Source organism: Plasmodium brasilianum, chromosome 8 (assembly GCF_023973825.1).
Source record: "Plasmodium brasilianum strain Bolivian I chromosome 8, whole genome shotgun sequence".
NCBI lineage: Eukaryota > Apicomplexa > Aconoidasida > Haemosporida > Plasmodiidae > Plasmodium > Plasmodium brasilianum.
The window spans coordinates 1060023-1074483 of record NC_090121.1 but is presented as its reverse complement, the minus strand read 5'-3'; the positions used below and the strand labels follow the sequence as shown (position 1 = coordinate 1074483).

The 14461-nt window shown below is 25.1% G+C and overlaps 3 protein-coding genes across 3 annotated transcripts; 2 read left to right on the top strand and 1 right to left on the bottom strand.

Moving 5' to 3' along the window:
* Positions 1-1039: 1039 nt before the first annotated feature.
* MKS88_002404 (uncharacterized protein) lies at positions 1040-1906 on the bottom strand (the record flags this gene model as incomplete). The annotated part of the gene is made up of 1 exon (XM_067215409.1): positions 1040-1906. The coding sequence occupies one exon, from the start codon at positions 1904-1906 to the stop codon at positions 1040-1042; it is 867 nt and encodes a 288-aa protein (XP_067073839.1).
* Positions 1907-5914: 4008 nt separating this feature from the next.
* On the top strand, positions 5915-7318 carry MKS88_002403 (protein phosphatase inhibitor 2; the record flags this gene model as incomplete). Its single annotated transcript, XM_067215408.1, has 4 exons — positions 5915-6031; positions 6349-6414; positions 6718-6854; positions 7222-7318. 4 exons carry the CDS (start codon positions 5915-5917, stop codon positions 7316-7318), a joined length of 417 nt encoding a protein of 138 aa, XP_067073838.1.
* A 2249-nt stretch (positions 7319-9567) lies between these two features.
* Positions 9568-14456, top strand: MKS88_002402 (protein transport protein SEC22; the record flags this gene model as incomplete). The annotated part of the gene is made up of 9 exons (XM_067215407.1): positions 9568-9734; positions 10203-10309; positions 10546-10632; positions 10915-11061; positions 11169-11239; positions 11348-11394; positions 11596-11639; positions 12337-13883; positions 14355-14456. 9 exons carry the CDS (start codon positions 9568-9570, stop codon positions 14454-14456), a joined length of 2319 nt encoding a protein of 772 aa, XP_067073837.1.
* Between the last annotated feature and the right edge of the window lie 5 nt (positions 14457-14461).

Genomic DNA, 14461 nt, shown 5'->3' with positions numbered 1-14461 from the left:
AATTAATTTTTAGTTAAAGAACAGAATAGAATACGGATATATTCGTTCTGCTTGTTTATTTTAATTAGGGCATATTTCTTAATTATGATAGTTTGATAAAAGGAGTAAATGACTTTTATTCAAATGTTGTTTCTTCAATTTAAAAGGAACATATAAATATGTGCATACATTTACGCACCTATTTGTACATATATGTACACATGTACGTATAAACATATGTGCACATTATACAAGCATTAACTGCATATTTAAAAGATAATTCGTTTTTCTATTTTGGCTTAAAGCTCCTCAAGGGCTCTTTTTAAAAAAATATAGGTCTTTTTTTTTTTTTTTTTTTTATATACAAAATAGCGATATAATTAATAATGAATCAGTTATTATCAATAAATAACAGATTAAAAAATGGGCATGCACGTGCTTTTTTTTTTTTTTTTTTTTTTTAAATTACCCAAATTAAAACAAAATAATTTTTTGAATTAGACAACAAAATGTTCCAAATAACGAAAAAAACAGAAATAGTGATATTTATGTAATATGTATATACATAAACAAAAAAATACATGAAATGCGGGGGCGTTTTCATATTATAAATATATAAATATATATATATATATATATATGCATACAATTTGGTACGTTATGTAGCTACCAGTGAAAGGGACTAAAATTAAGAAGGAAAATTTCGGTAAACACGATGTTTACTAGGTACACTATTAAGCTGGTATTGGGGTTAAATATTATCATATATGCCAATTGATACGAACCTTTTTCTTTTATCTGGTATATTACAATTATGAAGCCTTCAAATAAATGGAGAAATTTTATTTCTTTCAACTTTTCTTTCCTAATCACATCAGGTAGGTATTTTTACCTTCATAATGCATCCGTTAAAATGTTATACGCTCATATACATACATGAATGTGCACCTCTGCTTGATCCATTTTTCTGCTCCTTTCACACAGCACTTCATATATTACAAAAAAGGCTCAATTCTTTAATAAAAAAAAAAAAAAAAAAAGCTCAGGTGGAGAAGACTCCTTATTTTAAGGGATTTAAAAAGTTAACCCTTATTGCCCACACTTCATCCGTTACTTCATCCCTTACAACTTCACATAAATAATTTACTACACAATCTGCACTAGACATGCAAACACTTCCAATAGGCATATCAATAAAATCTATTATAGCAATAGATGATGATAAAGTTAAATTACAAATTTTATTATACCAAGGATATAGGTCGTTCATATTCTGTTTGAAGAGGTTATCTAGTTGTTCCTCATTATTAATATCATTATTTCCAAATTTTTGAAGAAGCATATCTGCACAATGTTTTATGGACTCGATACAAAACAAGCCAACTTGCCCACTCTCAACTGTTAACATATTTGAAAAATAATTTTCTAAAGAAACTATTTCTTCTTTGTCCAATTGTTTCTTACTAGCATTTTTATCATCCTTTGAATATTTATTTTGTTCCTTATTCATATTTATTGTTATGTGATTACTGTTTGATCCTAAAATTTCCCATTTTAACTCATTAATTTTTTCAACGGTTAAATATTCGTGCATAAATTCCGTATTGTTAAAACAAATAAATGATAACACCGTTTCATTTTCATCATTTCTATCTATGCCTGAGTCTTTCATACTTTTATACATTTCTGGTGAAATATAAGAACATTTATTATTCTCTCGAATTGCAAAGGATGACCATAAACCTGCCTTTGCATTTCGGAAATAAATACCATTCAAAGACTCTTTTGGCAATAATGCCTTTTTATCATTTATAGAATTATTAAAATAGTTAGTTATGGCGTCATTTATATATAAGGGGTCTATTAATAATAACTCGTTCATCTGTGAAATAAAGCAGCCAGCGTCCACTAGTTCTTTCTTTGCCATAGTTCCTTACGTGATTCTTTCTGTATATATATACAAATGCCTTTGCGCACGTTTGTACGTTGCCTGTACTTGTACTTTTTACTTATTAATGGTGCACACACATATATACATGTGTATACATGCATATATATACGTATATATATATATATATATATATATATATATATATTTAAGCCCTTTCCGCAGTACGTATGAATAATTGTGTATACTCGTATATTTCCTAGATTTCCATATGTACTTTTTGCTGGGCACTTATTAACGAACTTATACACTTGTATATATACTCCTAACCAATAGTTACTAAATTATCTTTTTAATTAAATTCATAAAAAAAAAAAAAAAATGGTAAACTTTGCACAAAATAAAAAATACTACACCGCATTGCTTACATATGATAGTAAAATTACTTTTGTTATATCAAATTAAGAAAAAAAAAAAAAGTATAACGAAAAATGTTTTCTGGAAAAAAAAAAAAAAAAAATGAATACCTTTCAATAAACGTATATATGAACTATACTAATTACATAAAGCTTATTCAAGCAAAAATGTACTTTAAATTAAAAAAAAAAAAAAAGAAGGAAACCTACATATTCCTAAGCAAAACTTGCAGACTGTAAAGTGTACAAGAAATTGCGATTACGCCCTTTTTATCCTGTTACACTTGGGTATATATATTCTTAAACGAATATATATATTTTTACTTATGCACTAATACTTATATATATGTGCATAATATGTCAAATTTATACATAATAGAATAAATAACATCGAGTCATTGTTAAAAATAATGAAAGTTGAACTTATTTTGGCTTTGTTATCCCTTATCACTTTCGAAACGCATGTTATAATAATATAGGCATAACTAATTTCGTAAATTGCCCTTTTTGATATATTATTTTTAATAAAAAAAAATGAATAAAAGTCAATATATGGGAAATTGTTGAAATGTACCTGCATCTGAATCATAGGAATATGCCATTTTTCTTTTTAAATGTTTTATTTAAAAAAAAAAAAGAAAAGCGTGCAAAATTGAGCTCTATATTTCTGGTGCACATTTTTTATGACAGCATAGATATAAAAAAGAAAAAGAAAAGGAAAAAAAAAAGAACAAGAAAAAGAACAAAGAACAAAGATAGGAACAAAGATAAGAACAAGGAAAAGAACGAGCGGTTATAGTCTTACACATAAATTGCCTATAAAATAATTCGTCATTCAAATCTTGCGCATCGATAAAAAAAGAATAAATAAAAAAGAAGAACGGTGAAGGAACGAAAGAATAAATGAATGAGGATAGAAGCATACATACTCTACATCCAATATTTTTGTTTTTAAAAAAGATAAATTATTATTCGTTATCATGTTACAATGATTTCACGGCTCAAAAAAGTTCATACCACATTTATGCAAGGTCATTCCTTGTATATATAATTCTTCTATTCATAAAAATGTAAAAAAAATGTATAAAAAGATTTATAAAGACACTTATAAACAAATTTTGTTGTATTTTTTATTTTTAAATGTAGATGTGAATGTTATATTCTGTGTGGTACTGTTCTTTTTTTTTTTAAAATAATATGTCCATGTGCCAATTTTTGAAAAACAAAATAACACGCAGAGTAGCAAAATACATAATTAAGCGATCTTATTCACTTATTTTTCAAAGGTGTTTTTTGGTTAGCATATTATTACGAAATTACGCGCACACATATATATACTTAGATACATGGATACATACAAACGCATATATATACATACTTGCATATGCTTTCGATTAAGCTTTTTCTTTTCCCTTCCATTTATATATACCTATTAAACCTCGCAAAAAGGTTGTAAAGAAAAAAAAAAAAAAACTTCAAATACTCAGCAAAATTACAACATCCATAAAAATTCTTATATTCATACATATAATTCAAATGCTCAAAATTTTAAATTATCATAAAACGTAGAAAATGTATACACATATGTTACAAAAGGCCTTATTTAAAAAAAAAAAAAAAAATTAGAATAAAAATTATTAGTTCGTTCGCAATAATAAGACATATGAATACATAGTATTACAAAGAAATGACACATGCCCCCTATTTACATATATGCGTATAATACGACTTGATAAGATATGATGTTTTTGCAAAGAGGATGAAATAAAAAGTTGGAAATTATCTACACATGTTTACATATTCTTTTAACTGTATACGTATTTATTTAATATACATATGAGTAAATGGGGGGATATGGAAAGTGTCTTAAAATGTAAAGCTTAGCGTTACTTATAATGCAGATATGTATAAATATATATACACATATTTTAAATACACATATTTTAAATACACATATTTTAAATACACATATTTTAAATACACATATATTATATATACACAATAATATATACACAATAATATATACACACCCATATTATATATATACACAAATATATTACATATACGCACATATATATACATACACACATATCATAAATCTACACATATTATACATACACATATTATATATACATATATTATATATACACTAATATATATACATTCATTATATATATATATTATATATACACTAATATATATACATTCATTATATATATATATTATATATATATGGTGAGATTCTTAAAAATGGTTAAAAAAATGTTAGCCGATTTTTTTCTTTGTTTCTTCTTGTTTTCACTTAAAATTCTTTCCTATGGAGCTAATAATTATCTATTCATTTTTAAAGAATTAAAAAAAAAAAAAAAAAAAAGGTATCAAAATGAAGCACGAAAAATAAAAAATATTATAATATATAAGAATAAAGTATAAATAGTTTAAATATAAATAAAAAAAAAGGAAAAAAAAAAAAAAAAAAAAAAAAAAAAAAAAAAAAAAAAAAAAAAAAAATATATATATATATATATATTTATGTAATGAAAATACTACGAAAAATAATTATGTCACATTTTCTCTTTTTTTTTTTTTTTTTTCTTTTTCTTTTTGCAAGTACGTATAAGCGCGTTAAAATTTAACTGCAAATTTGAGAGCTGAGAAGCTATTTAAAAAAAAATCTCACGTTTTTATAAAATTTATTTAAAGAAAACATTTCTGATGTTTATCCATTTGTTATAATATTACATTCTATTATTGCTATATTGCTATATTGTTATACTGTAATAGTGTAATAATGTAATAGTGTAATAATGTAATAGTGTAATAATGTAATAGTGTAATAATGTAATAGTGTAATAATGTAATACTGTTATACGGTAATACTGTTATACGGTAATACTGTTATTCTGTAATACGGTTATACTGTTATAGTGTTATATTTTTATATTCTTTTATTTTCCACGTTCTTACATTCTGCTGCGCTTACATTTTTTTTATATAGCTCGAGCGTCACCTCACTAGGCTCTCACGTTTTTATTTCATTACGTTTGTGTATTCTTGTGTTATATTATGTATGTAGACATTATTTCGAAGAATAATTTTTGAATATTTCCTATGCATAAAATAATATAACAAACTCTGTAGTGTTTTGTTAAAATGTATATGCGCTATATATACAGAGAAAATATGAACAATAAGACAAAGGATGAAAAAAAAAATTGATAAATCAGTCACGTAATAAAAAAAGATAGCGAAAAATAAAGCGAAAAAGAAGAAATAATTATATATATATGTGTGTACAAGTATATACATACAAATGTGCATTATTCGTGCATATGTGTAAATGCGAAAAGTGATAACAAAGTTTTTTCAATACGTGAACGAATTATTAAACATTTAGTAGTGCATATGTTATATGAAGTAATGAGTATAATTACAGTTATGTGTATGTGTGTATGTATGTATATATGTGTGTACGCATGTATAAATACGTAACCTGCATAATATTAACCTGTTTATTGTTTATATTCACTCTTTTTTATGGATGTATAATTCATTTTATATATTTTTGATACCATTTTTTTTTTTTTTTTTTTTTTTATTGTCCTTCCTTTTTTAATAATATTTGCCTGATATGTACAGAAAAAAAACTATATCATGGGATGAAGTGACGATAAATGAACAAGACAAAGAAAGAGGTTCAAGGATGAAAATTTTAGAACCAAATACCCCATTCAATTTTATTTTAATGGTAGGACGTATAGAAATTAGCGACTTGTTTATTTGTGTAAATAGGAACATATATATATAATACACATGAATGTTCATGAGTATATGCATTGTAGCAAGTTGAGTGTTTATGACCACGCAAGAACAAAGAGCGCCAAAATTGTTCATTATATCATTACCGTCCATATATGTTTATGTGTATACATTTATATATATATATAATATATATATATATGTATGTATAATATATTTATATATATATATATATATATAATATATATGTATATACATGTATGTACTTTTTTTTTCCTTACCTTCAAACGACCAATTTTCATGCAGGACAGCGCTTCTGAAGATGAAGCCTCGAAATATGGAGACTCAAAAGGGGGAAATGTTGAAGGGCAGGTAAAAAAAATGGACCACGTTAATATAATTTTCGTTATAATTCAAAGTATCATATTTTTATTAATATTGATCCTGGAACGGTGTATCTTTGTTATATTGCTTTATTTTATTATATTACTTTATCTTGTTATATTATTTTGTTTTTTTTTATTTTTCCTTTTTTTTCTTCCCCCCCTCTTCCATATTTTCTTCTGCATGATGAACGACCTTACGATGGATCATCATGCTATTAATAAACCTCGTTTGAAAGTTTACACAATGTAGTAATATTTTTTTTTTCATTGCAATTTTTTATTTCGGAAGAGTGACATTGCTGACGATTTAATAAATAAGCTAAACCAATTGGTAGAAAGACAAGATAGTAAAGGTTCATCTAATATTGATTTCAAGGAGAAGAGGAAAAAGCATTACAACGAATATAAGATGTTACAAAAGTTGAGGTTATATTAAAATTTGATTTCGAACAAAAAAATGTAGTCACTCGTACATGTGCATGTGCGCATGTGCTTATATATGTGTATATATGGTACATGCGTGTATAGGAAGAATATTCCATTATTTTGTTATTTCGTCATTTTGTCATTTCGTCATTTTGTCATTTCGTCATTTCGTCATTTCGTCATTTCGTCATTTCGTCATTTTGTCATTTCGTCATTTCGTCATTTTGTCACTTCGTCATTTTTCTACTTCATCATTTTTTTACTTCATCATTCTAATGTTTTATCATTTTGTCATTTCGCCATTTCGTCATTTCGTTATATCCCTGATTGTTATTTTTTCTTTTTTTTTTTTTTTTTTGTTAAACAGAAAATCAGGAACCTTTGACGAAATTGATGAAGAATACAAGTTAGATGATAACGACTCGAATTATGATAACAGCAACGTTCAAGAATCCGAAGAGTAATATTAGGCACATTTCTTTGCTTATAAAAATAAGAAAACATTTTTTTTTTTTTTTATTCATAAAACAGAACAATTTAATGTGCCATACATTATTAGTTAAGTGGGCTTATATTCATTTTATAAAGAAAAAAATTTGAAAAACTATTTAGTAGTTGTATCGTTAAATGCATCATATGGGCATGTACATATATATGCATGTAATACAAACAAAGAATTTCCCCCATAATTTGACAATGTTCACGCACACTTTTATAAGAAGCGCGCAATGTACGTTCAGACAGTGATACCCCGTAGCTGTAAATTTTTTTTAATTTTTTAACACAGTAAACTTTATTATTTTTTCAATTTATTAAACTTGTTCAATATGTTCAATGTTCAATGTTCAATATGTTCAATGTTCAATATGTTCAATATATGCAATTTTTTCCTTCCATTTTTTAAACTAAAAAAAGTGAAAATAAAAAACATCTTTAAAAAATTAAAATTTTAAATGGATAATTATTTTGTACATAACGGTGAATAAATACCAGTGTTACCATAAACAAATAAATGTTCGCAAAAATTATTCGTAGTTCTTTTTCTAAATGTTATGGGGGAAAATAATTAAGTTGCTAATACACATAAACATATTTGTAATAATGCGCATACTATTATAAATGCCTTTTATATACGGAGTTACAACTAGCATATATGTTCAATATGAAAAAACATATGGATGAAAAGGACAGAACATATAATAACGCTACATGTGCATATGGATGTACGTTATTATGTGTACTGTTACTAAAAATATTCATCGTTTTATACTGAAAGATATTTTCTTATTTTTTTTCAATTGTGCCAACAAGTACATGTCAACAGGTAAATAACAATGGATATGGGTCAAAACCATCATCCAAATTTTGTGCATATAACTTAAGTATATCGCACCTATGCGCGTGTATGGAACATCTTCCCGCGATGAGTCTTATATATACATAAATACAGACGTACATACATACATACAACTCTGTACTATGTATTCATTTTTGTCTTTGTTGTTAACTTTTTTTTATAAAAATTTCGTACAACTCACGCGCTTTTTCTTTTTTTTTTTCTATTTTCATTCATTCACTTCAACTTATTGTTTTTTATTTTAATTAAATGTAAATAATATGTATACGTAAAATGATATATACTTTTCTTATTGTTCAAATTATTTTGGTTTAAGGGTTGCGCACTTCTGCCTTTAACATCTCACTAATTTATTATTTCATTTTTATTATTTGCCACAACTTACAGGCTGCTCGGAAATACAAAAAATAAAATAAAATAAAATAAAGTTACATAAAATAAAATAGTTAAATAAAATAAACTCGTCATCATTTTCCATAAGCCATATAAATTCTTCATTTTGCAAATGAAATAAATTATTTAAAAAAAAAAAATCCTTTTACAGTCTTTTTTTAAATATTCGAAGAGGAATATATATATATATATGTACGTATATTTAAATTTTTAAAAAAAGAATAAATCAAGGAATAGGGAACAATATACGAATACAGGAGCTTTTGATTATGTACGTATATGTATGAGTTATATATATATATATTATATATATATATATATATATGCATATACATAATGTTTACGTGTGGTGATACGCAAAAACTTAGCTTTGTTTTTTTCACTTTATTGCATAATTATTTTCTTTTTCTTTTTCTTTAATTTTAGAATTTCCAACAGTAAAAAGTAAAATGTTTATATTTCCTTAATTTTTTTTTTTATTTTTTAATGTAAGAGCACAATTAAAAGAAAATAAATATTTTTTCAAACCCTTTTTGAAAAAAATTATTTAAGCTTATTCTTTTTATGTTTTTATATAATTGTTCTTTTTTATATATGTTGCAGTGAATCCCTTATACCCATACATGTTTATGTACTTCTACGATCATACATATGAACACGTATACACAAATGTTCATATATTATACGTACATACGTACACTTACATATGCGTAGCACGTAATGAAGAGAAAGGAAAGAAAATACATTTGCAAAAATCTTTTTTTGAATGTACATTTTCGATACAACAAATTATTAGCCATTTTTTCAATGTTTTCCTTTTTTTTCGTTTTGTTTTATGAATTTTGAATATATGTTATGAGAAAAATTAATAAAATCTAAATAATATATAAGAAAATTTTTTTTAAAAGATATTTTATATACTTATTAATGTTTTTATGAAAAGTATAAATAAAATAAAATAAAATGTGCGATGTGGTACTACTGTGTAGAGTTAGCGATGGAATGACTTTGGTTGAAACGAACAGTGAGACAAAAAATGTATCTCATAAATTAGAATTAAAAAAATTGTGTAAAAAACTGCAGACATTTCCAAATTTATCAACTGTAACGTCTAATCAGTTCAATTATCAGTAAGTAGTGGAGAGGAAAATAAAAAAAATAAATCATTAAAAAAAAATAACTCAGAAGAGAGAAAATAAATATGGGTAATTCTCCCCCATACTAAACATATGCACATATACATATGTATATTTATATACGCATATATATTTTTCGAAGCTTTTTCCTTAATACTGCATTGCATTATACTACATATTATATGTGTAAGTCATCTTGCATATTTTAAAGAGACTTTTTCGAAATAGTATGTTCAACCTTTTTAAACACAAAAATTTTTTTATGGAAAAAGACCAAAGAGGAATTCTATTTTTTAAGCAATTTTTTGACTATTATTTGACCATTTTATTACTAATTTATTCCCAATTTATGCCCAATTTGTCCAATTTATGTCCAATTTATGTCCAATTTATGACCAATTTATGACCAATTTTTGACTAATTTATGACCAATTTTTGACTAATTTTTTTTTTTTTTTTTAGCTTTCTTATTGATAATGGAATAGCCTATATAGCAGTGTTTCCTTTAACTTACCCAAAAAAATTAGCCTTTTTATTTTTGAACGATATTTGTAAACATTTTAATGAAGGTTATATTTTGATTTTTTTTTTTTTTTTTTATTATTCACATTCATTCAGAAGAGTTTACATTTATATATATTAATTTATATATATATTTTTTATGATTTTCAATACAGTATGTGTTATCGTTATATTACTTATTATATCGTTTATAATGTGTTATTTATACGTGTATTTATATTTAGACGGCATAATTTGTTCCTCATGATCTTAATTCGAAATATTCGTTTTGTTCCTTATGTAGAATTGATGATACTGTATGGAACACATTCAATAGATTATAGATCAATTATAGAAACTATTGAAAAACCCTATTCCTTCATAAAATTCGGTATGTCGTCGTGATCATTTGCAAGCATTGGCTTATATAAATGTATTTGTAAATATACACATTTATGGATGTATATGTGTACATATGTTGCACACCTTATTACACTGATTATAGTATTGTAATTGTGTAATCATAGTTTCAGTTACAATTACAATTACAATTACAATTACAGTTACAATTACAATTACAATTACAATTACAGTTACAATTACAGTTACAATTACAGTTACAGTTACAGTTAAAATTATAATTACTTTTTTTTTTTTTTTTTTATTTGTTAAGATAGAAAAATTACAAAGATAAAACAGGAATATAAAGACCCGCGTTCTAACATCGCAATAAAAAAACTAAATGAAAGCCTCAACGAAGTCAGTAGCATTATGAAAAAAAATATAGATGACATCCTGCTTAGAGGGGAAAATTTGGAAGGTACTGCTACTGCACATGTACGTTTGTGTATTCATATATATATATACACTTGCACATGCATATACATATTGAGACGAAGATACTGTGCGTTCCCCTCTTCATTTTAGAAAACGCATTTATTCTTCTTCTTTCAGACGTTGGGAGGAAAGCCTTCAATTTGAAACACGAATCTGAAAAGGTACTTTGAAGTTGTAAAAAGGCAGATACATAAAATAGCAAATATTATGAATATATACATATAACCTTATTATTTAATACTTTTTTTCGCACTTCTTTTATTTTTTAGTTTAAAAAAGTTTCAAGAGTTTTAAGTCTAAGATATACTTTGTATCAGTATGGAATCTTCATTTCGATAATTTTTTTTTTTTTTTAATAATACTTTTTAAATATTATTTTTAATTTTTTATTTATACAATATTTTTATTTTTAATTTCTTTTTATATGTTTTTGTAAAAAACTTTACCTCTATATATGAATAACTTAAAATATTTGATGATTTATTTAATTTAAATATCATATAAAAACGCTATTTAGGAATAACTTTATTACAACCAATAAAACAAGTAGTGATAATGGTGGTAATAATGACAACAATAAAGTTCTGTGAAGATAATAATTCCTCGTCACAAATGATTAAGAAATGTTAAGACATTTAATATGTTTCCCCCCCCCCTCATATTTTCTTATAACTGTTATAAGCGTTGAATGGTGTGAAATTTTTGTTATTATTGTGTGATGATTTTTTTTTTTTTTTTATTTGTAAGTGTGTGTGCATGTGTAAATACATTTATATATATATATATATATATATATATATATATATATATACATCATTATTAAATGGTCATTGAGAAAGTGTTATGAAGAGGTTCTTAAATGCCTTTAATCGAATTTTGTAAATAAATCCTTGATTAAACACATTCTTGTACCTGTCTTATTATCATATGTATACTTCGATTTTTTTTTTTTTTTAATTTCCTTTCTTGCGTGTTCAGGTGAATATTTCCAACTTTTCATCTTTGTGCATACATAAATATACATTTAAATAATACGTAACTTTTTGAATATAAAATTATTCGTGCATCGCTATTTTTAATTGTGTAAATAAATACATACATACATATACATGTAATATATATTTGTCGTTGTTCTCACTAATTTATGTAATATTAATCTATTTGTATCTTCATATATAACATGTGTACTTATAGGAAGGCATGAAGAAAATTTTTATACTCCACATTTGCGTTTTTATAATTTTTATGAACTGTTCAGGAAAGTTGAAATCAGAGAATGAAAATAAAAAAAAAATTACAAATGGCGCAAGTGGTGAGCGGAAAATAAGTAAATATAATTATGGATCCTTAAAAAAAAAATTCAACATAGAAAACAAGGAGGAAAAGGAAAACCAAAGTATTATGGAACATATCTCGGATAACGTAAGTCAAAATAGTGAAGAAGAAGAAGAATTAAAAAACAAAAATGGGGGATCATATAATTCTCATCCCAATGATGAACATCCATACGATGAGTATACAAAATGCATAAATACAATTGAGAAAGAATTTAAGGATAAAGAAAATAGTGAATATTTAAAAATGAAAGAGGAATTAGAAAAATTATGTTTAAAAAAAAAAGCTGAAGATGAGGAAAAAAAAAAGGAGGAAGAAAAAAGGAAATTACAAAGGGATATGCAAAATAATGCTACAGAAAAAGAAAAACAAAACAGAGAAATCATATCACAGTTAGGCTTATCTAGTAAACTTGTAATATCGAACGAAATTTTGAGTGAATCATTATCAGAAGTAAAAAATTGTTTACGAAATTATAGAGAAAAATGTCCGCTTAACTGGGAACTAAGTAAAGATAATACTGATTATTGTACTGCCCCTGAATCTTACATAGGACCATGTGGAAAACAAATCCATAATGATGTTGATATAAGTGAAAAAATGAGGATAGAAAAAAAATGCTTTGTATTTTGGAAATGTGATAATAATTGTATTCAAGATTTTGAAAATTCAACATGTCCATTAGATTGGGTAATAATGGATGAAGAATATTGCATAGCACCAGATAATTATGTAGGAAATTGTTTAAATAAAATAAATTTCTTAAATATGAGTAATAAAGAAAAATCTATCTACTCAAATTTATGTGATATTAAATGGCCATGCAAGGAAAAATGTGAACATGATTACTCTGTTCTATGTCCAGATAGATGGATTGAAGGAAATAATGGATACTGTTTCCCAACAAATAGTTATAATGGAAATTGTAAAGGAAAAATATACTTGAAACATTTGAACAAAATAATGAAACAAACATATGAACAAAAATGTCAATTCAGTTATCCTTGTATTAATTCATGTGAAAAAAACTATGACGATTTATGTCCTAACTCGTGGTTATCAATTAACGAAAATGAATGTGCTCCATCCGAATATTATAATGGTAATTGCAAAGAGAATTATATATTCAAAAATAAAAATCAAGAAGAAAAAAAACTATTTGAAAAATTGTGTGATGTATCTTATTCTTGCATTAAAAAATGTAAGAGGGATTATTCCTTTAATTGCCCAATCGGATGGAAAGAAACTCTAAGTTTCTGTTTAGCTCCTATATCATATAAACACAGCTGTAACAAAATGATGAAAAAAAATATGAACGTACAAGAAAAAACAGAAATTAGCAAAAAATGTAATGTCTTTTGGCCTTGTTCAAACTATGAAATTCTTTTAAAAAATTTAATTAATAGCAATATCTCGGAAGAAGATTATCTGTCCGTTGTGAATGGTCCCGTCGATAATGTAACGGGTTCGGTGATTTATGTGTAAAAGGAAAAAATGTTGGCTTGCAAGTTGTAGAATTCATAGAATTGGAAGATGAATAGGAAGTGGGCTAATCATTAAAAGTAGAATAAGACGTAGAATATGAAGTAGACGCATAATTAGAAGTTTAAGATGAGGCAGAAAACCTATTCCATGTTACTGATACATTACCAACAACCTAAAGTACAATTTTTTAAATATGAAACATTTTGGCAGTATTCTAATTATATCTTGGACCTTATAAAAATTTGAAAATTCTCAAAATTTTCCAAATTTTCTGTTTTTCTTTTATCGTTTTTTTTTTTGTTTTTTATGGATATTTTTTTTTTTTTTTTTTTTCTTTTCTTCCTTTTAACACTTTTTGTATCCCTTTTAAATAAAAATTTTCAAAGCACATATCAAATTCTTAGGGCAAAAAAAATATACAAAAATTTACATAATATTAATTCACCCTCACAATAGGACGGAACTCATTTTAAAGTAAGAAACCGAGTTGAACATTTGAAAACCATGCATAAAACTTTGACAGTGTTTCAAATCTTGGTTAAATTATTTGATGTTTGATATAT